Here is a 25,938-nt window from a genome sequence, read left to right as displayed (position 1 = left end):
ATCCTGCCCCCAGTGCCCAGCCCCCATGATCCTGCCCCCAGTGCCCGGCCCCCATGATCCTGCCCCCAGTGCCTGGCCCCCATGATCCTGCCCCCAGTGCCCAGCCCCCATGATCCTGCCGCCAGTGCCCGGCCCCCATGATCCTGCCCCCGTGCCCGGCCCCCATGATCCTGCCCCCAGTGCCCGGCCCCCACCATCCTGACCCCCCCCAGTTCCCGGCCCCCACCATCTTGCCCCCAGTGCCCGGCCCCCACCATCCTGCCCCCAGTGCCCGGCCCCCACCATCTTGCCCCCAGTGCCCGGCCTCCATGATCCTGCCCCCAGTGCCTGTCTCCATGATCCTGCCCCCAGTGCCCGGCCACCACCATCCTGCCCCCAGTGCCTGTCTCCATGATCCTGCCCCCAGTGCCTGGCCCCCACCATCCTGCCCCCAGTGCCCGGCCTTCATGATCCTGCCCCCAGTGCCTGTCTCCATGATCCTGCCCCCAGTGCCCGGCCCCCACCATCCTGCCCCCAGTGCCTGTCTCCATGATCCTGCCCCCAGTGCCCGGCCCCCACCATCCTGCCCCCAGTGCCTGTCTCCATGATCCTGCCCCCAGTGCCCGGCCCCCGCCATCCTGCCCCCAGTGCCCGGCCCCCACGATCCTGCCCCCAGTGCCCGGCCCCCACGATCCTGCCCCCAGTGCCCGGCCCCCGCCATCCTGCCCCCAGTGCCCGGCCCCCGCCATCCTGCCCCCAGTGCCGGCCCCCACCACCCTTCCCCAAGCTGGTTGGAGCACTCATGCTCTTCTGGCAGGGTTCCCCACCCATGCACACAGGGCATGTCCTCAACCGTTCCTTCCATCCACAGGGAGCCACAAGGGAGGTGATGAGGGTGCTTGGTGCCTCTTTTCCTCTCAGGAGAGCTGGGAGGGCTCCCCGGGGAGCCGGTCAAGCTAGAGTTACAGGTGAGTGAGGCTGAGCTACAGGCAGGCGTGCCAGCAGACTTGGTACCCGAGCCGTGCACGGCTGTGCCCCGCCCAGCGGCAAGGGATCCTGGAAGGTCCCTGTGGCACCCGCTAAGTCTGACGAGCCCAGCCTGCGGCCCGGGAGCCGGGGGCCTCCGCACCGGGGCACTGCCCGTCCTAGTGCTCCGGCACACCCCCCTGTGGGGGGGGGGCGGGGCCAGGCCGGCAGACTCTCTCCAGGGACAAAGACACAGGGCAGCATGGCAGGCAAGTGTCCCGACAGCCATGGCCTTGCCCCGAGGTCTGGAGCCAGGAGCCTACTCAGCTCTTCCGCCTTTGGAGAGCGCGGTGGGTGAGGGGAAGAGGGAGAGCGGGGCTGTGGGAGCCTAGCCCTCGACGACAGCAGGCAGCAGGGAGGCTGGGCAGGGCCGGGGCAGAGCGTGCCGACCCTGCGGGCAGCAAGGCTCCTGACTGAGGAGGCCAGCCCTGGGCACACGCTGGAGAGAGCCGGGCCCTCCGAGGGCCGCACTGGCCAGTGGCAGCGCCTTCCGCCAGCCCCACCGAGCCGCCTGAGGAAACACTTGGCTCACTGGCTTCAACCAATCGTTTTTGTCCTCGGCATCTCCGCAAGCGTGCGGGCTGAGTCTCCTCACGCGGCTTGCGGTGGGGTGTCGGACCCCTGCTCTCCGCAAGGAGCTCAGCTGAGGGCGGGAGCTGAGCCCAGAAGAGCACGGCCCGCCCAGCCCAGCCCCGGGCCCACAGCCGCCGCCCCTCCCACCTCCCCTGCCCCCCACGGTCCGCTCCCCTCCTGCTGCCCCAGCAGCACACCTTGCTGGCGTTGTACACCTCGTCCTCGTCGGCTGCCTTGGCGTCCACGTTGGTGATGGCATGGAGCAGCAGCTGGGTGATCTTGACACCTTCCTCCCCGGGAAGGGCAGCCGCAATGTGGAGTGGGGTCAGGGACCGCAGCTGCAGGGCAAGCACAGGTGGGGGTGAGGGTGTGCGCCTGGAGCCAGGCAGGTGAGGGACCAGGCAGGGTGGGGGGCAGCAGAGGCACAGGGCAGCTGCAGGGCAAGCACAGGTGGGGTGGCCATGCAGGTGGGGGGTCAGGCAGGTAGGGAGGGCAGGCAGGTAGGGGGCCAGGCAGGTAGGAGGGGCAGGCAGGTAGGGGCCAGGCAGGTGGGGGGGGCAGGCAGGTAGGGGCCAGGCAGGTGAGGGGGGCAGGCAGGTAGGGGCCAGGCAGGTGGGGGGGCCAGGCAGGTAGGGAGGGCAGGCAGGTAGGGGGCCAGGCAGGTAGGAGGGGCAGGCAGGTAGGGGCCAGGCAGGTGAGGGGGGCAGGCAGGTGGGGGGGCAGGCAGGTAGGGGGCCAGGCAGGTAGGGGGTCAGGCAGGTAGCAGGTCAGGCAGGTAGGGGCCAGGCAGGTGGGAGGGGCAGGCAGGTAGGAGGGGCAGGCAGGTGGGGGGCCAGGCAGGTAGGGGGCCAGGCAGGTAGGGGGTCAGGCAGGTAGCAGGTCAGGCAGGTAGGGGCCAGGCAGGTGGGAGGGGCAGGCAGGTGGGGGGCCAGGCAGGTAGCGGGTCAGGCAGGTAGGGGGTCAGGCAGGTAGCAGGTCAGGCAGGTAGGAGGGGCAGGCAGGTGGGGGGCCAGGCAGGTAGGGGGCCAGGCAGGTAGGGGGTCAGGCAGGTAGCAGGTCAGGCAGGTAGGGGCCAGGCAGGTGGGAGGGGCAGGCAGGTGGGGGGCCAGGCAGGTAGGGGGCCAGGCAGGTAGGAGGGGCAGGCAGGTAGGGGGCCAGGCAGGTAGGAGGGGCAGGCAGGTAGGGGGACAGGCAGGTGGGGGACCAGGCAGAGGCCCAGGTAAGCAAGGAGCCAGGCAGGCGGGGGGACAGGCAGAGACACAGGGAAGGTGGGGACCAGGCAAAGGCCCAGACCAGGAATTTCACTGGCTGACCACAGACCTCCCCCTCCACTCCTGCCAGGTCCGTACGACCCTCCCACAAGGAAGGAGGTATCGCTCGTGTCCACAGCCCTGCAAAGGAACCAGCAGCTCCATCCTTACCCCGCTGCTCATCACCTTCCGCTAGCGAAAGCTCCTTCCCCTGGCTGGGACACACCACCCTGCCCTGCCATCACCAACACCAGCATCCTGCCGGCCACTGCCGACGCTCCCTGCAGAACCGCCCCGGGCCCCCGCCGCTCGGACCAGGCCTTCCCGGGGAGAACACCGGCAGGCAGCCCGACCGCAGCAGGGAGCAGACTCCGCGATCCCAGCCTGCCTCATTCCAGTCCCTCCGGGTGTGACCCTGCTCAACCAGGAAGGCTCCCTGGGGAAAAAGAACCTAGTGTGCTGCGCCAGTGGCGCGCGCCTGCCATCCCAGCCACTCAGGAGGCTGAGGTCTGAGGATCACGGTTCAAAGCCAGCCTGGGCAAGGCAGTCTGTGAAACGCTTATCTCCAATTCTATCTCCAATTAAACACCAGGAAACCAGAAGTGGTGCTGTGGCTCAAGTGGTAGAGTGCTAACCATGAGCTGAAGAGCTCAGGGACAGCACCTAGGCCCTGAGTTCAAGCCCCATGATCAACAACAACAATAGGAAAAAGAACCTAGGCCTTCCCAAATGAGGGTGCAGACAGCCTGAGCAGGGGAAAAGCCCCTACAGGGAAAGGAGCAAGGGAAGAACGCCACGTGCGGGACCACCCACAGCCCCCTGGCCCCCCACCGGTGAGCACAGGAGGTGGGCAAACCTCAGCGGGACAGTGATCTTCCTTCCCCTAAACAGTCCAAGCTCCAGCCCCAGTAGAAGGGACACAGCACAGCAGCGACCACAAGGGGCCAGCACTGAGCTCAGTGACCACCACCTGGTCAGAACAGAGGGGCACACCCAGCACACAGATGAGAGGCCTCCGGCTTCCTAAACTCCACCACTGAAGAACAGTCACCGAGAGGATGGCAGAGGGGGCACAGCTAAAGGGAGATGGTAACGCCGGGGTGTCCTGAAGAGTACAGTAAAAAGAAATGGCAACGCTCACATCACAGTCCTAGCTACTCAGCTGAGATCTGAGGATGGTGGTTCAAAGCCAGCCCGGGCAGGAAAATCCCCATGAGACTTATCTCCAGTTAACCACTCAAATCCCGTCAGTGGCGCTGTGGCTCAAAGTGGCCGGGCACCTGACTGGCAGTGCTCAGGGACTGTGTCTAGGCGGTGGAGAGGGGATCTTGCAGAGACCTGGAACCTGGCTCCTTGTGCATACAGAAGCCAGAAGACAGAGAAAACAGCTCTGCTCCGAAAACCGTCCCCTGCTCAAGCCAGAGGGCGGAAGGGCGGCGTGTTCCCACCCCGGGCAGCCCCTCTGGCACCCACCACAGAGCCTCACAGCAGGGAGGCCCACTGGCCGCCCGCCGAGGACAGGTGACCCGGAGAGGAACTTGGCAGGAACGAAACCTAACCAGGAGCATGCACCCCTAAGGCAGACCACTGGATCCAAGCCCCGTGAGAATCACTGCCACCGTGGGCCCGTGGGGCAGAGCCGGAGGGGGGCTGCGGGCGGCTCTGCGCCTGTCTTTGCAGTGTTTCTCTCATCTGCTTTGTGTTTTCTCATTTATTGGAAGACCCCATGGACAATGGCCAGATTCTAGAGAAAAAAGAACAACAGCTCCGTACACACGCAGGGCAGGCATTCTAACTCTGACGGCCAAAACCGGGGCGGGCGCCGCGAAACCATGGTCCCTAGGAAGACTCTGCACGCCACTGCTGGCAAGCAAGGGCCCTGGGGTGCCGCGCCCCGCCCCGGGCGCTGCCGCCGGGAGCCTCGCCCCTGTTGCGAGCTCCCCTCGCTGGCCCAGCCCTCGGCGGCCCAGGGCCTACCTGAGGCGGGAACTGGATGTCAGTCCTGGCCCCGCTCTCCAGAAGCAGCCTCACCCCGTCCACGTCCCCGGCCTTCACAGCCAAGAACAGGGCCTGCATGGGCACGCTGCACAGGTTGGGGTCCGCCCCGCGGCACAGCAGCAGCTGGATGGTCCTCCACAGGCTCCGGTGCCTGCGGGAACCAGGGCCAGGCGGTCACGGGCTACGTGAGGCAGAGGGGCTCTACCACGGGCGTCAGGACAGGACCCCCCAGGAGGGGAGGGGTCGTCCCAGAAATACCCTGAGCCTCCACATCCAGCCTTCCCTGCAAACACACGAGGACACCTCTTCGGGGCCTAGTCCCTGCCCGGGGAGGCCCACCCCAGTCCCTGTGTGGCCGCTGGCCATGGTCAGACCCTGCTGGGGCCCCTCTGGGCTGTGAACCTGGGCGGGAAACTTTGCTTCGGTGGGGCGACCTGGGAGAGGTAGCAAGGGCGGGGACCATTTCCTCTCAGGGTGGGTGGGAGACAATGACTATGGAACCAGCCTCGTGGCGGAGCCTGCACCGTGTGTGCACACACCCACACACATGTGCACACTCACGCCCCAGTGCTCCGTGCAGGCTCACCGGCGCGAGTGCCCTGATCCTTGCCAATGCCCAGACAACACACGCCCCTAGAAACAGCACTTGGTGGCGCTGTAGGGCAGGGCTGGGCACCCCTGGGCACGCCCCTCCTGGCCATCGCCGGCGACGTACTCCAGCATGGACTGCGCCATTTTCCTCACGGTCCCTTTGTCGGGGAAGGAGGGGGCCTGCAGCATGCTGTAGGCCTTGGCGCTCCTCTCCAGGATGTCCTTGGACAGCTTGATGGTGTAGTTGTGCACACACTGGGAGGACTCGAAGTTTGTCTCGGTGCTGTACAGGGTGCTCATGTTCTCCTCCGACCCCTCGGCCCCTTGCTCCAGGTCACCGAGGCTACGCCTCGAGAAGGAATCCCACCTCAGGATGCTGCTGGGGGCTGTGCCTTCCTCGGTGGCAGCCAGGACCTTGAGGTCTTCACTGACCGGGACCTCATAAGTGGACTCCAGGTTAAACACCGAGTATTTTGAGGCACCTTGGAATTGGAGAGTTTCCTTTGGAAAACACCGAAGAATTATTAGAGGAAGGAAGAGACTGAAGTATGTCCTGCCTCGGCCGTCCTCAGCCAAGGACCACACCGGGACCTGGAGCTGCCTCCAAGTTTACGAACTCTCAGAGGAAGAGGGACCTCATGGAGCCCCATCCTGAACCTCAGGCTGAGCAGCCAGGGACCGGAGCCACAATGGCTCCCAAGCCCACAAAACGGGGCTCCTCTAGAAGTGAACCCTGTGTTGGGCCAAGGAGAGACCAGTGGCAAAGCTCACTCCTATTCTTTGCACTGACTGCATGCAGAAAGAGCACCTTGGTTTGGATGCTTGAAGCTCCATAAAATACCTGGTTAAACTTGCCCCCTGCCTGTTTCACTTGTTTGATGTGGCTACTAGAAGATTCTAATCGCCATGATGGCTCGTATTATATTTCTGTCAAATGGCGCTGCTCTGGGTCTGCTCCCAGTTTTGAGACATGGTTTGTACATCATGGTCTCCTCAACCAAGCACTATGGGTTCCCCAGGAACCAGTCAGAATCGCAGATTCTCGGGCCCTGCTTGCAGGGCGGGGGCACTGTGTGGACGCTAACCTTTCCAGTGCGTGTGGGGAAGGTAGACTCAAACCTGGAGCTAGCGCGCGTGTGTCCTAAGGGACACCGTGGCACTGGACTCGGGGTTCCTGAGGGAGTTCTTGTGTTCCATCCTTCTGCTCCCTTCCCCTGTGGCTTATCTGCCTAACCACCCTGTATGGGCCCAGGCCACAGGGGCAACGGGGTGGGGTGGGGGCTGAATGAACATGGAGAGAGAGAGAGAGGGAGGGACAGTGGAGGGTAAGGGCACGTGGCAGGCGACGGAGCTGACCTGTGGCATGGTCCTCTCTGCAATGTTGGGTTTGAAGGACTTGCTGGGGTAGTAGAGGAGGAAGCACATGCTGAGCGGAGTGAGGCCCTCGTCTGAGCGCTTGTTCACGTCGGCCCCGAAGTCCAGGAGCAGACTGACAATGTCATGATGAGAATGCACCTGGAGAGAGACACCTCAACTCACCAGGGCAGCCGCTGGCCGGACATGGGTGTGGATGGCGGGGGGCGCTGGTGCCACCTCCTGAGGCTCCGCTCTGGCAGGCGCCCGATCGCCCAGGCTCCAGCTTGCGAAGGGACGCGGTTCAGTGAGTGACCGAGGAGTAGAAAGAACAACGCGCCCTAAGCCCTCCTTTCCGCCCAGCCTTGGGCCTCACACTGGGGCACAGGTGTGTTCCTGCGAGCAGCCCCGTCACACCACTGCTCGGTTCCTGGGGGGGGGGGGGGTAGTAGAGGGGCTCCACGGTGAGAGCGTGCCCACACTTCTGCAGGCTCGGGTGGGAGGGTGGGGGGCTTACAGCAGCCGCCGCCAGCACCGTGTAGCCCTTGGAGTCGGCCACGTCCATGCAGACAAGGTTGTCCTTCAGGATCCCGTAGACCCAGTCTCGGTCGCCAGCCTCCGCCCTCAGGATCATCTCCCTGGAAAGCAGCTCCTTGGGGCCTCTGCGTGCAAAGCCGCTGCGGTTCCCCTGGAGGATGGCGTCCATGCTCCAGCTGCTATGTGCCTTCTTATTCCTGCCAACAAGACAGGAATCAGGGGTGGCAGACCGCGCTCTGGCCTGCCCCACGCGTCCTGTGAGAAGGAGCCCAGGGAAGCCAAGCTCTAACGGCTACTCAGAAAGCTAGCGTTGGGAGGACTGAGCTTTGAGACCAGCTCTGGCATATGTGGGAGACCTCATCTCAACCAGCCGGACATGGGGATGCATGTGCGGTGGATGAGATGATGTTTGTATGATAAATGGATGGGTGGATAGATGGATGGGTGGACATAAGATTTGGGTGGATAGATGGGATATTTGCATGATCAGTAGATGATAGATGGATGGATTTTTGACTGGATGGATGGAAGGATGGATGGAATGATGGTTGTATAAGTGAATAGATGAGATGGTTGGATGGAAAAACGAGCATTTGTGATCATAAATTGTGTTTTCTAAACTAGTTTAATGATATCTAGGGGCAATGCTTAGGTATATAAAAGAGCTAACACTTTTTTTTAACTTAAAAAAAGTACACAGGGGCTGGGAATGTGGCTTAGTGGTCGAGTGCTTGCCTTGAGCAAAAGAAGCTCAGGAACAATGCCCAGGCCCCTGAGTTCAAGCCCCAAGACTGGTTAAAAAAAAAGTTTTTGCTTTTTTTTTTTTTTTTTTTTTTGGCCAGTCCTGGCCTTGGACTCAGGGCCTGAGCACTGTCCCTGGCTTCTTCCCGCTCAAGGCTAGCACTCTGCCACTTGAGCCACAGCGCCACTTCTGGCCGTTTTCTGTATATGTGGTGCTGGGGAATCGAACCTAGGGCCTCGTGTATCCGAGGCAGGCACTCTTGCCACTAGGCTATATCCCCAGCCCAAGTTTTTGCTTTTTTAAAGTGGGTCTCGACCTTCCCAGAGCTGTAAGTGTATGTGAAGTCTTTGGAGATCACAGCAGATCCCTGTGTCCTGGACATCTTTTGTTTTTGTCCAAGGCCAGGACTTGAACTCTGTATCTGATACTTGCTTTTCCTCATTGCTTTTTGCTCTACCACCTAAGCCACACCTCAACCCCAACACGGCCTTCCTTGAAGAAGCGAAGGATCCACTCAGCCTGAGCGCCCCACTGCTATCCTGAATACAGACCCTGCATTAACACATGACAATAATCATCCCTTCTATGCTGGCCCTAGGGACCTGGCCCATTGAAAACGTAATCCACAGGCAGGAATCTCAACTCAGGCTTCACCAACTCTGACCTGCCGAAGGGGCAGTGTACACAGATACAAAGGGAGAGAGACTTGCCCTGAGTCCTGTAAACCTGAGTTTATCCTAGGTCACACACCCATGAGCGAGACTTGCCCTGAGTCCTGTAAACTTGAATTTACCCTAGGTCACACCCCTGTGGGGTTCCTTTCATGCACACTTCGGGACTACCATGGCTGACCACTCACCAAGGAACCCGATTACTTCTCTACCAGAGAATGGTAAGTGTGAGCATGGCGTCCTGTGTCCCTGTACGGGCCTTGTGGCTCCCTACACTCTGGGTATAGTGGAGACTTCCTCTCCAGCTTTGGACTTAGGCTTACTTGCCACTTACTAAGAGCTGCACATTCATATTCACTGGTGAAAAGTGCTGAGAGTTGGATGGAGAAAGATCAGATTGATCACCTGAACCTGTATGTATGCTTCTGGATTTTGATCAACAGAGGTGTTTGATTTTGTATGAACCAGGGTTCTCCATCATCGACGAATGGAGGGATTTCATTAACGAAGACCTGGGCATCCAGTTCTTTGCGGAGAGAGCCTGTCATGGGCAGGTGCTGGTTATCGGTTGAGTAGATGTGCATTTCTGGAGGCAGGGTGAGGTCATCATTCAGAAGAAGCCGCTTGTACTCATAGAAGAAGGGGTCCTGCTCCTCTGGTGGACCCCACTCCACTGTCTCCTCCTCCTGAGAGAGACTAATTCTTTCCTGAGACTGCGTGAGGAAGGCTGAGAACTCTGGGTAGCTGAGCAGGGAGAAGGTGCTGGGCGTGTCCATGCACAATTTGATGAGGTGTTCACGGAACCACAGGCCGACATCTTGACAACCATCAGGGTAGGTCTCAAAGCCAGGCCCGAACCTTTCGTCAGCTTTGTACAGCCCCTGCAAGGAGAATCCGTGGGGCCAGGAGATAGGTGACAAGTTTTGCTAAATCAGTACATGAACAGGTACTACTAAGAATATGCCCATTCCGGCTGGGAATGTGGCTGAGTGGTAGAGTGCTTGCCTTGCATACATGAAGCCCTGGGTTCAATTCCTCAGTACCACATAAACAGAAAAGGCCAGAAGTGGTGCTGTGGCTCAAGTGGTACAGTGGTCAGTGCTCAGGCTGAGTTCAAGCCCCAGGACTGGTTAAAAAAAAAAAAGCAAGCAAGCAAAGGAAGGAAGGAAGGAAGGAAGGAAGGAAGGAAGGAAGGAAGGAAGGAAGGAAGGAAGGAAGGAAGGAAGGAAGGAAGGAAGGTGCTCATTCATTCAACAGTTACCAAGACATATGACAGGCCATGCACTGTGCCCAAGACATGCAGCGATCTCCCATGGGTGAGCAGACAGGTAGAGAAGGGCAAGGTGTATGTAGGGGGGGTGCTGGCAGGCCTCTCTCAATGGACAAGGCCCAGGCCTTCAGGGTGAGGGCAGGTGGACACACACCAGACGGCCTTCCTCCCCGCAGCCCAAATGGCTAGTTGCCAGGTTAGCACTCTGAGGGTTAAACGCCTCTGCTGAAGGGGACACAACTGTTGTCCTAGAAAATTGCCTTTGTTCTCTGCTTCGATGAGGCCCTTCAGAGAACTCGCAGGAACTAGCCAAACCACTTCATCTCCAGACTCACTCTTTCTAGAAGATCTAGAGTAAACTGGGTGTGGGTGGCTCACGCCTGTAACCTAACTACTCAAGAGGCTGAGAGCTGATGATCGCGGCTCAAAGCCACCCCAGGCAGAAAAGGCCAGGACTCTGATCTCCATTTAACAACCAAAAAGCCACAGGGGGCATGACTGAAGGTGCAGAGCACCAGACATGAATGGAAAAGGCCAAGTGGGAGGAGAGGGCCTGAGTTCAAGCCCCAGTACTGGCCCTGCCCCCCTCGGGAACACACGGAGGGCCCCCCAGCCCCCCCTCCCCCCCCCCCCCCCGCACGCAGCGAGGCCCCACCCCCTCAGGTAGACAGGATCTCCTCACCTGGAAGAGCCTTGACTTCATGTACATGGTGCCGTAGCCTTCTCGTTGGCTGAGGTAAAACATGCCGGTGAAACTGGAGCCATCCGGCCACATGTAAGTACCCATGCCATGACAGTGGTCCCGGTAAAACTGCCCCCTGTAGGCCTGGAGGAGAGGTCAGCAGGCCTGGTGTCTGGGCACCCAGACCCGGGCAGCCACCTGGTTGGCAGTGAATGGGACTCTCGGGGCCAGTGGGTACAGGGTGAGCTAGGAGGCTAAGGTACGTGAGCTGGTGGCCCCTGGCCAGAAGAGCCCTCCTGCCCTCCTCCCCATCCAGGAGTTAGGAACTCGGAGGCTGCACCGGGAACACTTGGCAGCTGAACTAGGTTTGGACAGAACCCAGCCCCCCCCCCCACCCCGCAGGCTACAGCAGTCAGACTGGGTGGGCTGGCTGCCAGGAGGGGGCCTTGGGGGGTCTGGTTGGGAACTCCTCAGCACGGTGACTCATGGGGTGAGCCTCTGCACCCTTACCATGCCCCACAAACACTTAGGCGTCAGAGTTGCCCTCTCCTGAGTCCACAGGGAGAAAGAGGAGGATAGTCGTGGCTTCCACTGCTCAGGCACTGGGTTTGACTCTCCCTCAAGAAAGGCCAAACCAGACGCCCTCCCGGGACCGGAGGGCATGGCAAATCTCTCTTCCCTGCAGAGATGACGCCCTGGGACCCAGGCCCTGCCAAGAGAGAGCTGAGAGAGCTTCTACTCAGCTCTAGCCTGGATTTGAGTTCAGTCACATCGCTCATGCCGCAGCCACAACGGCGTCCTGTTGGGACTATCTCTCTTCCACAAGTGTGTGCAGCCACCTTCCGGAGGCTGACAGAGGTCACTCTGGGCCTCCCATGGGGACATAAGTAAGGGGGGGGGGCGTGCTGCTGGGTCAGCAGGCCCTCTGGACCACGTCGAACCTTTCAGTCACAAGAGTTGAGGCTAGGAGCCCAATCGCTCACCCCGTGACCCTAGTTATTTGGGAAGTGTAGATGGAGAGGACCAAGTTCAAGGCCAGCCTAGAGGTGAACGTTTTAGACAGCTCCCATGATCTCATCTCAACAGAAAAGGCTGGGCCTAGTGTCAGCACGTGTTGTCCCAGCTATAGCAGGAAGCACAAACGCGAAGATGTTGGATCGGGGCAGGCAAAAAGTGAGACTCTGTCTCAAAAATCAGCCAAACGAGCCGTCGGTCAATGGTTTTAGGTCGTGCTGGTGGCAGAGTTTCACCGGTGGGGAGGGGGCAGGATCGGCGCGTCCTGCTCACACTCCTCAGACATTACCATGCTCAGCAGAGGCCACGGAGCCAGGAGAGAACCCTATGCTGTCAACGGCATGGAACACGAGGCCACGGCCCTCACAGTCATTCACGGGTCTTTGTCAGGACTTGTGACTGGGGGGAACATGCCCATCCTTCTCTCCACCCCTCACCCTGACACCTGGCCCTCACCCTTGCTAACCCCTGTGGTGGGGCTTCTTGAGTTCCTGGTTCGGGGACTGACACAGATGCTGTGTTTCACAGGAAGTAGCTAATGTGCCCAAGGTGATGACTTATGAGGGGAAAGCTCTCAGCCTCGGACCTGCTTTGGTTCTGGGGCACAGCTGCACACACGTCTGCCCAAGATCCCAGCAGTCCCTGTGCTGCGGTGCCTGCCCTGGGGAAGGCCTAGAGTCAGGAGGACTCTGAACTGTGAGCAGGGTGCATCCCACAAGAGAAACCAGCCGAGGGTTCAGGATAGATGCCGAGTGAAGGAATGAGCACGATCTGTTACTGCCTCGAAGGCAAGCACTGGCCAGGAGTCTCCCTGAGCTCTGACCCCTTTTCCAGGTACACACAGGCCCTGGGCTGTGGTGTTCTGCCCACAGCCACTGCCTCCTCATGGTCCTGGGGGAGTCCTGCCCCCCTTCCTGTGCCAACACCGCACCACAGCCGAGTAGCTATCCTAAGACACCTGCTCTTTTCCCCACTCCCACTCTCCTCTGGGCAAAGGCTCTTTTCTCCACTCCCCTCCTCCTCTGGATAAGGGTACCCCTCATGCACCGCCCTCCATCCAACACCTTTGTTCTGAAATGTGCCTGGCTGAGCATGGCCATCTCACCGAAGCTGGGCTCACTCACAATTCCAGGGTTTGGGGTTCCATCTGAGGTTCCCTGAACCGGGGAGAATAGCACAGGAGCAAAGACTGGCCACGACTCCCCAGCCCTGTGCAGCCAAGCCAGAGAAAGCCTATTTCCAGAAACAGAATCACGCATGGGACGGAGGGAAAGAGCCCAGGGGCCACGCACAGCCAGTGCCTGCCTGGACGAGCCCCCGACTGAGACACCCAGGGATCGTTCATCCCAACTCCAATATGCTTCTTTGTCCTGCCTCCCAAAGAAGGCTGCACGGAAGCACTTACAAGTCCAGGCAGCCCAGCACCGGTGGCTCACGCCGGGAATCCTAGCTACTCACGAGGCTGGGATCTGAGGCTCGCGGCCCAGAGCCAGCCTGGGTAGGGAAGTCTGTAAGACTCTCTTTCTCCAGTGAATCACAGAAAACCCTGGAAGTAGAGTGCCAGCCTTGAGCAAAAGGGATAGTACCGGGGCTGGGGATATGGCCTAGTGGCAACAGTGCCTGCCTCGGATACACGAGGCCCTAGGTTCGATTCCCCAGCACCACATATACAGAAAAAAATGGCCAGAAGCGGTGCTGTGGCTCAAGTGGCAGAGTGCTAGCCTTGAGCGGGAAGAAGCCAGGGACAGTGCTCAGGCCCTGAGTCCAAGGCCCAGGACTGGCAAAAAAAAAAAAAAAAAAAAGGGATAGTACCTAGGCCCAGCGTTTAAGGCCTAAGGCCAGGCAATGCCAGGGCAGAGTCATTCGCTCAGGCAAAGGATGCAGGTGAGGAGACAAAGCCCAGCCGCCATGATTGATGGGCACAGGCACAATGTAGGCCCAGCTTCCCCATGCACACAGCCAGGAACACCAAGAGCTTGGCTGCGGGATTCCAGGCTCGGGCCCCTGACACCAGAACATGTCCACGGAAGTACTAGGCATGGTCTAGTGGGGGTGCTAGAACATGTCTTCCTTTCTTCTTTGTCGTTTGTCTGATCTTACATAGAAGGCAGTTTCACCAGTGTAAACGTACAGGTTGCCGCCATAATTTGCAATTTTAAAAATGTGTGCCCAGGGGCTGGGGATATAGCCTAGTGGCGAGAGTGCCTGCCTCGGATACACGAGGCCCTAGGTTCGATTCCCCAGCACCACATATACAGAAAACGGCCAGAAGCGGCGCTGTGGCTCAAGTGGCAGAGTGCTAGACTTGAGCGGGAAGAAGCCAGGGACAGTGCTCAGGCCCTGAGTCCAAGGCCCAGGACTGGCCAAAAAAAAAAAAGAATAAAAAAAAAAAAAAATGTGTGCCCAGAATAAAACCCCTCTTCTTGAGTCACCGCTTCCCGAACCTCACCTCTCCCTCCCCGGACCCTCGGGTGCCCAGGGCAGGCTGAGAGGGGTCTGCAGGGACGTCCTTCTGGCACAGTCGAGGAGAAAAGGCAGGCGTCCCACCAGCCCCGTGGATGGACGCAAAGGTTCACCTGGTGCGGCTCCTAGGCCCTGGGGGGGGGGGGGGGATGTGGGGCAGCCGCAGAAGCCATCTACCTCGCCTGTGGGCCAAGAGAACTCTCCATATCCAAGCTTCATGTCGAGCCCGAACTCCCCTCGGTAGACACAGCCGTCCTGCCACTCCTGCATGCCTTGGATGAGCTCGATATAGTTCCTCTTCAGGTCCTCCTCCTGCAGGGGGACCTCCGACTCCTCGCCTTCCTCCCCTGGGGTCACTGGCCTGTCCCTAGGAAGACAGAGTGCGGAGGAAAGGGCGTCAGTGAAGCCTGCAATGTCTTAACGGTGACTGCCGGCCAGAACACAAGGGCTCATGCCTACAGTGCTAGCTACTCGGGAGGCTAAGATCGAGCCTGGGCAGGAAAGTTCATGAGACCACCAAGAGGCCAGAAGCAGAGCTGTGGCTTAAGTGGTAGAGCACTAGCCTTGAGTAAAAACAAAATTCAGGGACAGTGCCCAGGCCCGGAGTTCAAACCCAAGACCAGCACGCGCGTGTGCGCGCGCACACACACACACACACACACAGAGTGGCTGTGTATCTGTACCATTTCCTTTCTCTCTCACAGCCCTGAGGTATGTGCATAGAAAGGGACCCCGAAGCACAAGGGATGCAGTAATTGCCCAGGGGCAGTTAAGAAGTGGAAAGTGCAGGTAAAGGGCAGACGGCCAAGGGCAAATGTGCTGGAGCCCACAAGGCCCCCCTGCTGACTCCTCCAGCTGCTGACTCACCACCTGGGACTTGAGGGCCCACAACCATGGCCCCCTCAGCTGCTGCTGGCAGGTGTGTCCATGGTAGGGTCCTCCTCCCTCCCAAGCCAGCAGCACCCGTGCCGGGCTGAGAAGGAAGCAGATACTCAGCACACACATATGAACATAGGAAGGACAGGAGAGCGTCTTGAGAGATAGCCAACTGACCACAGAGGGGCACATGGTTAGACAGAGGGGTCACAGCGTAGAGCAACAGGGAGATGTGTGTAGCAGGAGGATTTGCATCTTTCCTGCTCTTGGATCTAAAGATCATACCTAAGGTCATAACTCAGACATGGGTCCCAATGTCCCCATCTCACAGAAACCTCTCTTTCTCCCACTCAACTCCCTGGCGGATGCTGTGTGCATGGGTGTCTGCTCTAGACACTGGTAATGTCTGGCTGGTGCCCAAGCTGGCAGTACCTAGTTTAGGATCTCTGACTCCTACCACCTCCATCAGCCACCCCTGGGTGACGGAGGCTAAGCACAATGAAGAACGGATCCGGCTGCTGGGAGTGTAAGATCTATGTTGGGCATATTGTTATAGGTATAGAGAGCCAGGAGGGTAGACACCCAGGTAAAACAATGACAAAGGCTGGGAGCACAAATCTGCTTTGCTTTTTTTCTTCTGCTGCACGTTGTTTTTAATGGGTTAAATCGTATATCCCTCAAAATTCTTTTGCTGGAGTCTTGAAACTTAGTAACTCAGAATGTGACATTCAGAAACAGATTTTACAGTGGTGATCTACTAAAACGAGCCACATATAAGCCTAGGAGAGAGAAGGAGCCAAGATTGCTGGCACCTTAATCTTGGACTTCTGATACCTAGGTCTGAGACAGTTAAGTTTTCTATATAAGCCTCTCAGTCTGTGGTGGTTTGTTACAGCACTTCCGGCTTATTTTCGTACATGGGACAGGCATTACTTGTGTAACTGTTAAAAAGGGATTAAGAGAGAAAAGAAACCTTATAGTGCAAGTAGAAAAAGATTGTTTTTAAAAATGGAAATAATTTTGAAGTCACTCAAGAGTATTACAATAGGGCTGGGAATGTGGCTTAGTGGTACAGTGCTTACCTAGCATGCATGAAGCCCTGGGTTTGATTCCTCAGCACCCCCATAAACAGAAAAAGCCAGAAGTGGCAATGTGGCTCCAGAGGTAGAGTGCTAGCCTTGAGCAAAAGAAAGTGAGGGACAGTGCCCAGGCCCTGAGTTCAAGCCCTGGGACTGGCAAAAAAAAAATAATGTTACAATACAACCAGTCAGCTGTAAGACAACCCTCTGGGGGGTGTCATTGGAAATAGTTTACACAGTGGGTAGGGTACAGCCACCTGGCTCTGCCTGGTCTACATGGGACCCTTGTCCCCACCACAACTCAATTTCCTCCATGGTAAAGTGGGGGCCGTGAGAGTTTGTTGGGGCTGCTATTTGTTGGGGGAGGGCTTAAACAACTGACATTTATTTCTCATGGTTCCTGAAGATAGAAGTCCAAGCTCCTGTGCCAGTGGATTCGGTTTCTGATAGGGGCTTTCTCCCTCGCTTGCAAGTGGAACCTTCTCGCTGTGAGCTCAGGACAGACAGAGCAGAGAGAAAGCAGAAACAGTGAAAGATCCACTGAGGAGCTGTGATGGGAAGGGGGGGTGACTGGGCGGGGAGGGCACTGAGTATGGGAAGCGGGGTGGGGAGGGGGGGTGACTGGGCGGGGAGGGCACTGAGGATGGGAAGCGGGGTGGGGAGGGAGGGTGACTGGGCGGGGAGGGCACTGAGGATGGGAAGCAGGGTGGGGGTTGACTGGGCGGGGAGGGCACTGAGGATGGGAAGCCGGGTGGGGAGGGGGGTGACTGGGCGGGGAGGGCACTGAGGATGGGAAGCGGGGTGGGGAGGGGGGTGACTGGGCCGGGAGGGCACTGAGGATGGGAAGCGGGGTGGGGAGGGGGGGTGACTGGGCGGGGAGGGCACTGAGGATGGGAAGCGCAGTGGGAAGCGGGGTGACTGGGCGGGGAGGGCACTGAGGATGGGAAGCGGGGTGGGGAGGGGGGGTGACTGGGCGGGGAGGGCACTGAGGATGGGAAGCGGGGTGGGGAGGGGGGGTGACTGGGCGGGGAGGGCACTGAGGATGGGAAGCGGGGTGGGGAGGGGTGGTGACTGGGCGGGGAGGGCACTGAGGATGGGAAGCGGGGTGGGGAGGGGGGGTGACTGGGCGGGGAGGGCACTGAGGATGGGAAGCGGGGTGGGGAGGGGGGGGGTGACTGGGCGGGAAGGGCACTGAGGATGGGAAGCCTGGTGGGGAGGGGGGGGTGACTGGGCGGGGAGGGCACTGAGGATGGGAAGCGGGGTGACTGGGCGGGGAGGGCACTGAGGATGGGAAGCGGGGTGGGGGGGGTGACTGGGCGGGGAGGGCACTGAGGATGGGAAGCCTGGTGGGGAGGGGGGGGTGACTGGGCGGGGAGGGCACTGAGGATGGGAAGCCTGGTGGGGAGGGGGGGGTGACTGGGCGGGGAGGGCACTGAGGATGGGAAGCGGGGTGACTGGGCCGGGAGGGCACTGAGGATGGGAAGCGGGGTGGGAAGGGGGGGTGACTGGGCGGGGAGGGCACTGAGGATGGGAAGCGGGGTGGGGAGGGGGGGTGACTGGGCGGGGAGGGCACTGAGGATGGGAAGCTGGGTGGGGAGGGGGGTTGACTGGGCCGGGAGGGCACTGAGGATGGGAAGCGGGGTGGGGAGGGGGGTTGACTGGGCCGGGAGGGCACTGAGGATGGGAAGCGGGGTGGGGAGGGGGGTGACTGGGCGGGGAGGGCACTGAGGATGGGAAGCGGGGTGGGGAGGGGGGGGTGACTGGGCCGGGAGGGCACTGAGGATGGGAAGCGGGGTGGGGAGGGGGGGTGACTGGGTGGGGAGGGCACTGAGGATGGGAAGCGGGGTGACTGGGCCAGGAGGGCACTGAGGATGGAAGCGGGGTGGGGGTTGACTGGGCGGGGAGGGCACTGAGGATGGGAAGCGGGGTGGGGAGGGGGGTGACTGGGCGCGGAGGGCACTGAGGATGGGAAGCGGGGTGGGGAGGGGGGTTGACTGGGCCGGGAGGGCACTGAGGATGGGAAGCGGGGTGGGGAGGGGGGTGACTGGGCGGGGAGGGCACTGAGGATGGGAAGCGGGGTGGGGAGGGGGGGTGACTGGGTGGGGAGGGCACTGAGGATGGGAAGCGGGGTGACTGGGCCAGGAGGGCACTGAGGATGGGAAGCGGGGTGGGGGTTGACTGGGCGGGGAGGGCACTGAGGATGGGAAGCGGGGTGGGGAGGGGGGGTGACTGGGTGGGGAGGGCACTGAGGATGGGAAGCGGGGTGACTGGGCCAGGAGGGCACTGAGGATGGGAAGCGGGGTGGGGGTTGACTGGGCGGGGAGGGCACTGAGGATGGGAAGCGGGGTGGGGAGGGGGGTGACTGGGCGCGGAGGGCACTGAGGATGGGAAGCGGGGTGGGGAGGGGGTTGACTGGGCCGGGAGGGCACTGAGGATGGGAAGCGGGGTGGGGAGGGGGGTGACTGGGCGGGGAGGGCACTGAGGATGGGAAGCGGGGTGGGGAGGGGGGGTGACTGGGTGGGGAGGGCACTGAGGATGGGAAGCGGGGTGACTGGGCCAGGAGGGCACTGAGGATGGGAAGCGGGGTGGGGGTTGACTGGGCGGGGAGGGCACTGAGGATGGGAAGCGGGGTGGGGAGGGGGGTGACTGGGCGGGGAGGGCACTGAGGATGGGAAGCGGGGTGGGGAGGGGGGTTGACTGGGCCGGGAGGGCACTGAGGATGGGAAGCGGGGTGGGGAGGGGGGTGACTGGGCGGGGAGGGCACTGAGGATGGGAAGCGGGGTGGGGAGGGGGGGGTGACTGGGCCGGAGGGCACTGAGGATGGGAAGCGGGGTGGGGAGGGGGGGTGACTGGGCCGGGAGGGCACTGAGGATGGGAAGCGGGGTGGGGAGGGGGGGGGTGACTGGGCGGGGAGGGCACTGAGGATGGAAGCGGGGTGGGGAGGGGGGGTGACTGGGCGGGGAGGGCACTGAGGATGGGAAGCGGGGTGGGGAGGGGGGGGTGACTGGGCGGGGAGGGCACTGAGGATGGGAAGCGGGGTGGGGAGGGGGGGTGACTGGGCGGGGAGGGCACTGAGGATGGGAAGCGGGGTGACTGGGCCGGGAGGGCACTGAGGATGGGAAGCGGGGTGGGGAGGGGGGTGACTGGGCGGGGAGGGCACTGAGGATGGGAAGGGGGGTGGGGAGGGGGGGGTGACTGGGCGGGGAGGGCACTGAGGATGGGAAGCGGGGTGGGGAGGGGTGGTGACTGGGCAGGGAGGGCACTGAGGATGGGAAGCGGGGTGGGGAGGGGGGTGACTGGGCGGGGAGGGCACTGAGGATGGGAAGCGGGGTGGGGAGGGGGGGTGACTGGGCGGGGAGGGCACTGAGGATGGGAAGCGGGGTGGGGAGGGGGGGGTGACTGGGCGGGGAGGGCACTGAGGATGGGAAGCGGGGTGACTGGGCGGGGAGGGCACTGAGGATGGGAAGCGGGGTGGGGAGGGGGGGTGACTGGGCGGGGAGGGCACTGAGGATGGGAAGCGGGGTGGGGAGGGGGGGTGACTGGGCGGGGAGGGCACTGAGGATGGGAAGCGGGGTGGGGAGGGGGGGGTGACTGGGCGGGGAGGGCACTGAGGATGGGAAGCGGGGTGACTGGGCGGGGAGGGCACTGAGGATGGGAAGCGGGGTGGGGAGGGGGGGTGACTGGGCGGGGAGGGCACTGAGGATGGGAAGCGGGGTGGGGAGGGGGGGTGACTGGGCGGGGAGGGCCGCCAGGAGCACGCGCTCGGAGGCTGTGGTTCTGTAAAACGTGGAGGCTTCTCTGTTTCTCCAGAGACTTGTTTTTCGGGGGACAAGACAGTGTCGTGGGGCTGCTGCGGCACGGGGGCACGGCCCCCTCCCCCTCCCCCGCACCTTCCGCGGAGGAACGCGCCGCCGTGCAGAGGCTCCAGGGCCTTGGCTGCCGCGGGCCGGCCACCCGGCCCCTCCGGCCCCTCGGGCCGGGCTTCGCGGTCGAGGCTGACGGAGGTAGGGCCGCCGTCCATGTCTCTCCTCTGCGAACCTGGAAGCAGAGCGGGGGCCACAGCTGTCCCCCGGGGCCGCGGCTGGGACCGGGGCCGCCCACAGCCCCGCCCGGCCCGCCCACAGCCCCGCCCGGCGCGGCGCGGTCCCCACCTCGGCAACGCACACCGGACTCCGAGCCGCTCGGACGCAGCCGGAGAAGGGCGTCCGTTTCCCTGGAGACCGCCGGGTCCCCGCCCCCCGTCAGCTCCCACCAATCCCCGCGCGCGGCCCTGTCGGCGCCGCCCCGCCCCTCGGCTCTCGGCCAATCCCCGCGCCTGTTCGCCGTGGCCCCGCCCCGCCCCGCGGCGGGCTCGGCCTCGGCGGGTCCTCGGCGGGTCCTCGGCGGGTCCTCCGCCGCCCAGCGCGCGCCCCGCGGATCCCCGGGAGGAGGGGGCCTCGCCGACCCGCCGTGGAGCTGACCCGCGAGGGCGCGCCCGCCCGAGGCAGGGGCCGGGCCAGGGAGAGCCCAGGTGCCCCACCGCGAGGACCCACGCGCCGGGCTGCGGCGCCCGAGGTCCGCGCCCGAGGTCCGGGCCAGCCCGCCCGACGCGCCCGACGCCGCTGGCCTCCGTTCCTCTCCCAGTCCCCGTCTCTTCTGCCTCGGACCCGCGCAGCCCTCGGTGGGTTCCTGGGCCCCTCAGGAAGCCCAGCAAGGCCACCCAGACTGTCAAAAGCCCATTAGCGAGCGGAGCGGATGCTGGCGGCCCACGCCTGTCCTCCCAGCCACTCTGGAGGCCGAGCGCTGAGATCCCAGTTCAAAGCCCGCCCGGGCAGGGAAGCCCATGAGACTCCTATCCCCAGTGAACTACCACAAAGCTGTTAGAGGAGCCGTGGCCTAGGTGGTGGAGGGCTAGCCTGAGCACACGCGCCCAGGCACAGCGCCCAGGCCCTAGGTTCAAGTCCCCGGGGCCTCCCTCCCCAGTACTGCCGAAAGATATTCAATGAAAATGTCAAGACAGTCAGGCGCTGCTAGCTCATGCCTGTTATCCTAGGGACTCGGGAAGTTGAGATTGGAAGATTGAGGTTCTAAAGCCCTCCACGGGAGAAAGCGAGACCCCCGGGCTGGAAATACGGCCTAGTGGTAAAGTGCTCGCCTCCTATACATGAAGCCCTGGTTCGATTCCTCAGCACCACATATATAGAAAAAAAGCCGGAAGTGGCGCTGTGGCTCAAGTGGCAGAGCGCTAGCCTTGAGCAAAAAGAAGCCAGGGACAGTGCTCAGGCCCTGAGTTCAAGCCCCAGAACTGGCAAAAAAACAAAATCAAACCAAGAAAGGGAGACCCCAGCTCTAATTAACCAGCAAAATGCTGTAAGTGCGTAAGGGTGACATTGTCCAAAAAGAAATGTACTCATTATCTGACTTAGGTAACTGTAACCCCTCCGATTATCACCTTTATAATAACCTTTTTTTTTTTTCCTTTAAACTCCTTTAAAGGGGGAAGCCAGAAATGGGGATGTGGCTCAAGTGGGAAAGTACAAGCCCTAAGCAAGAAAGCCAAGTTAGTGTGGAGGGCCCCGAGTTCAACGCCAGTACCAGCACAAATGTATCACAATGGTACCGATTATGTGTTGAATAGTGTTCCCCCCCACATAAGTTGAAACCTAACACCCAAGTCAGTGAATGCGACCTTCTTGCAGTATTCACAGGTGTAAAGATGAGGCCATATTGGTCATGGTGGGACTCCTAGGGGTCCTAAGGAGATGTGGACAAAGGCTCTGCAGAACAGTTGTTGCTGTGGGCGTCCATCCTGCCCTGCTTGCTAGAGCAGCTCTGGGAAACTGATACATCATCCAGTGGGAGGGGCCAAGAGGGACTAAATCACAAAGACAGAACTATTTGACAAGTTTGACAATTGAGTCATTTGATGAAATTAGCAAAAGAATTCTAAACACTAACATGTGTCAGGCCCCATTGTTGCTATAAAACAGTGCACAAGGCAAAGAGTGGCATTTCTATTAAAAACTATTAACTAAAGACTTTAGGAAAATCAAAAGTCACTTAAAACTGCAATCAAATTAGAAGCAAATGAGATATTTGGAAACCATAGTAGGAAAATTAATTAAAATTCCAAAAGGATTCTTCTTTATTTTTGCCAGTCCTGGAGCTTGGACTCGGGGCCTGAGCACTGTCCCGGGCTTCTTTTTGCTCAAGGCTAGCACGCTGCCACTTGAGCCACAGCGCCACTTCTGGCCGTTTTCTATATATGTGGTGCTGAGGAATGGAACCCAGGGCTTCATGTATAGAAGACAAGCCCTCTACCACTAGCCATATTCCCAGCCCCCAAAAGGATTCTTTCCATAATTTCTCAAGTGATTTTAGGTGCACATTAAAAAAAAAAAGGACAGATGCTATGAGGCCTACCAAACCCAGCAAAAATTGTCATCAGAACAGTGTGTGGTTATATGTGACATGTTCTAGGTCAAAGTCCAGTGCTTAAGGTGAGTACATTTTTTTTTGTTTTCCTGATACATTTCAAATTGGCCAAATGGATGCACTCTTTAGGACATCTCCAATAATAGGGGCCTTAGTAAAATGCAGGTTTCTTTCCTCCCCTTCCCGTTCCCCCCCCCCCCCCAATGGAGATTGAGCTCAGGGTTTCTGGTATCCAATGTGAGCCATGGGATCTAGCTCCCTCTACCTCGGCTTCCTAAGTAACTGGGATTGCAGGCACACATAGCCCTGCTCAGCCCAGTTTGATTCAGTAGGTCTTAAACAAGCTTGAGAACTTGCATTCCTAGCTAGGTCTTAGATGATAACAATGCCACTCAGATGTGAACTACTCTCTGGTGTACACTGGGATACAGGGCAGTAGGCCTGGAATTCCATGCCAGACAAGAACAGTGTATTCCCAAGGATTACGCGGTCTGCGCTCTCTTTGTGTGTGTGTTGGGGGGTGGGGGAGAGGGAGGCAAAGAGGGAGAGAGACACTATATGGACCAGGCTGGCCAGGAACCTGCACCTGCCTCAATCTCGCTTAGACTACGCTGGGAGGTGGAGTGAGGGATAACAGAGGACGATTTGTGATAGAAATCAGATGCATTCCTCCAGGAGAGAAATAAACCAGAAGTCTTCAGTATTAAAATAAAGCCACACCTGGGGCTGGGAATATGGCCTAGTGGCAAGAGTGCTTGCCTCATAAAATAAAGCCAAACCTGCAATTAACTCAATGTCCAGGACTTAACAGCAGCGAATCTGTCTTAAAAACACTGGACACTGGAAAAACGGATTCAAGAGGCACTCGGAGTCTAGCAATTTTTTTTTTTTTTAATTACAGTACTGGCCCAAGCAATTAGGGAATCACGGTGGGCGACGCAAGGATGAGCTCAAGGTTAATTTTATTCCAGGAGCCATTTCCGGACCCCACAGCCAATCAGAGGAGAGAAGGCCGGCCCCGCCCACCCTCGGGCCCCGCCCACCCGGCGGGTCTCCCCGGCCCCGCCAGACCCCGCGGGGCGGCCGCCGGGGTCAGCGATGGGCCCCAGGTCGGCCAAGCCCCGCGGGGCGCCCGAGGCCCCGCCGCCCTTCGCGCGCGTCGCGCCCGCGCTCTTCCTCGGGAACGTGCGCAGCGCCGGCGCCACGGAGCTGCTGGAGCGGGCGGGCGTCACGCTGTGCGTCAACGTCTCCCGCCTGCAGCCCGGCCCCAGCGCGCCCGGCGTGGCGGAGCTGCGGGTGCCGGTGTTCGACGACCCGGCCGAGGACCTGCTGACGCACCTGGAGCCCACCTGCGCCGCCATGGAGGCCGCGGTCCGCGCCGGCGGCGCCTGCCTCGTGTACTGCAAGAACGGCCGCAGCCGCTCGGCCGCCGTGTGCACCGCCTACCTCATGCGGTTCCGCGGCCTCAGCCTGGAGCGCGCCTTCCAGGTAGGGACTTCCGGGGCGGGACTTCCGGCCGGCGCGGAGCCCCGCGGGGAGAGAGGGCCTTCCGGCGGGGGGCGGGACTTCCGGCCCGGCGCCGAGGGCCGGGGCGCCGGCCCCGGAGCCCGGCCCGGCTGATCCGCGTCTCCCTCCGGCCCGCAGATGGTGAAGGACGCCCGACCGGTAGCCGACCCCAACCCCGGCTTCTGGCTTCAGCTGCAGAAGTACGAGCAGACCCTCCAGGCCCAGGCCGGCCCGCCCGAGGCGCCGGCCGATTCCGGCGGAGGGGATCGGTGACCGGGATCGCCCCGTCCCGTGCCCGGCGCCGGAGCCCCGGGGAAGGGGTGGCCGTCCCCACTGTGCCCCGTCTGCTTGAAGTGTAGGCCCTTCGTCCCTCCTTAGCGGCCGTGCCGCTGCCTTTGCCAGCTTTGTCATGCAAGGTGGAGGGTGGCCCGAGGCCCGGTGTCCCCTGCCCCGGGCTGCCCCAGGCTGCCGGCCGCCGCGGCCACCCTGGCGCCGCCCCTGCCCGGCTTCTCGGAACTGGACGTGGCATCCTCCGTGTTCAGGCTTACTCCCACCTGCCCAAGATGGCAGCTTCCACCTCACTCAGCATGTGTCCATTAGCATCATGTCATTAGCGTCACGGCCTCTGTAAGGCCAGCCAGGGGCCAGTCCTCCCCCTGCTGGAGGGCAGGCCCACCCGCTGCCCGTCTTCTTGTCCTCCCTAGTTTAGGCACACTCTGCGCGGTCTGGACAACTAGTCACCAACGACATTCCTCAAAGAGGGAGGAAAGAGAAAACAAATGAGTTACTGATAGTTAATATATTCAAATATATATATATATATGTGAAGCAATGAATAAAGTGCCATCGTTGGTGTTCCTTTCCCGCTCCTTCCCTATCTCATCTGCACTCCACTACGGGCTGCACACGTGCCCTGCACTTCCTGCTGCCCACCGGAGAAGCTCTAGGAGTCCAGATGGCTGTGGTGCCAACCTTCAGTCCAGCCGGACACACTTATGTCCCCAGCTGAAAGCTTCCTACCTGGGGAATGAGGCCTCTCAGCAGAGCCCAGCACATGAAGTACAACATTGGTAGCTCTGTGCAACCCTCCCCTGCACTCCAGACCTAGGTTCTGGCCGTGATGGAACAACCTGGTCACTGGTTCTAAGTAGCCGCCACACCCGGGAAGGAAGTACTCAGCCCGGTCAGTGCTGTCCCTCTCGGCACCAGAGCCTCATAACGGGTCTGCTGCTTGGCCTGGCTAGTATGACCTTGCTGAGTTTACCTCCCCAGAACCCTCGTAGGTCTTTAACTCCACCAGATAGCCACTGTTGTCCTCACTCAGCGAGGCTCCGGTGGCTTACAAAGAGAACTGGGCCCAGATTTTTACCCCATGGATGTGACTGATTCCTGCTCCCCATACCTTTGGTGGGGCCTCCAAAGCCCTCTCTGCAGAGCAGGGAACAGCTTCTGACTGTTGACCTGTCCCTAGGTACCAAGAGAACAAGGACCACAAGGTCTAGGCCAGGTTGAAGGACATCTGTGGGTCCCGTCAGACCTATCTTTTCTCACCAGCTCTGTTCTGGGAATCATCTAGCTGTGGCTCCCACCAGGCCTCCATCCTGGAGACCACAGGTCCCTCCTCTGAACACAGCTTCCTTCCAGGAGCCTTTGCTGCTCTGCCAGACTGCTGGCACCCTGCTCATCTCTGTGCCCACCTTCTAATGGGTGAGGTCAGATTCCCACAACAACCTCCATCATGACAGCTCACACCAACGGGGTGCCCTACCCATACATCAGGAAACAAGTGAGGTCGCCTGCTAGCCCTGCCTCACCACCTCTGGGATGCGGTGAGAATTCCAGTGGGAAAGACCTAGGACTCAGTCCTGACGGCCGGTTCCTCTTGAGGCAGGAGAGGTCATGGAAAAAGCAGCA

At 60.6% G+C, this 25,938-nt stretch overlaps 2 protein-coding genes across 2 annotated transcripts in view; one reads left to right on the top strand and one right to left on the bottom strand.

The window, feature by feature from the left end:
- Ankmy1 (ankyrin repeat and MYND domain containing 1) overlaps window positions 1-20,127 on the bottom strand; it is a 47,018-nt gene extending 26,891 nt beyond the window's left edge. The window contains exons 1-10 of the mRNA XM_048344396.1: window positions 19,995-20,127; window positions 14,327-14,516; window positions 10,673-10,816; window positions 9,126-9,601; window positions 7,288-7,504; window positions 6,765-6,932; window positions 6,675-6,698; window positions 5,542-5,720; window positions 4,806-4,977; window positions 1,776-1,916 (exon numbers count right to left, since the gene is read on the bottom strand). Coding sequence (XP_048200353.1) covers window positions 1,776-1,916; window positions 4,806-4,977; window positions 5,542-5,720; window positions 6,675-6,698; window positions 6,765-6,932; window positions 7,288-7,504; window positions 9,126-9,601; window positions 10,673-10,816; window positions 14,327-14,516; window positions 19,995-20,125 — 1,842 coding nt within the window. The 5' untranslated portion in view covers window positions 20,126-20,127. The remainder of the gene's footprint in view (window positions 1-1,775; window positions 1,917-4,805; window positions 4,978-5,541; window positions 5,721-6,674; window positions 6,699-6,764; window positions 6,933-7,287; window positions 7,505-9,125; window positions 9,602-10,672; window positions 10,817-14,326; window positions 14,517-19,994) is intronic.
- A 3,448-nt stretch (window positions 20,128-23,575) lies between these two features.
- Window positions 23,576-24,888, top strand: Dusp28 (dual specificity phosphatase 28). Its single transcript, XM_048344395.1, has 2 exons — window positions 23,576-24,006; window positions 24,163-24,888. Exons 1-2 carry the CDS (start codon window positions 23,617-23,619, stop codon window positions 24,295-24,297), a joined length of 525 nt encoding a protein of 174 aa, XP_048200352.1. The 5' UTR covers window positions 23,576-23,616; the 3' UTR covers window positions 24,298-24,888.
- The last annotated feature ends 1,050 nt before the right edge of the window (window positions 24,889-25,938 follow it).

The sequence above is a fragment of the Perognathus longimembris genome, chromosome 4, assembly GCF_023159225.1.
Source record: "Perognathus longimembris pacificus isolate PPM17 chromosome 4, ASM2315922v1, whole genome shotgun sequence".
Classification (NCBI taxonomy): domain Eukaryota; kingdom Metazoa; phylum Chordata; class Mammalia; order Rodentia; family Heteromyidae; genus Perognathus; species Perognathus longimembris.
This window is presented reverse-complemented; position numbering and strand designations above follow the sequence as displayed.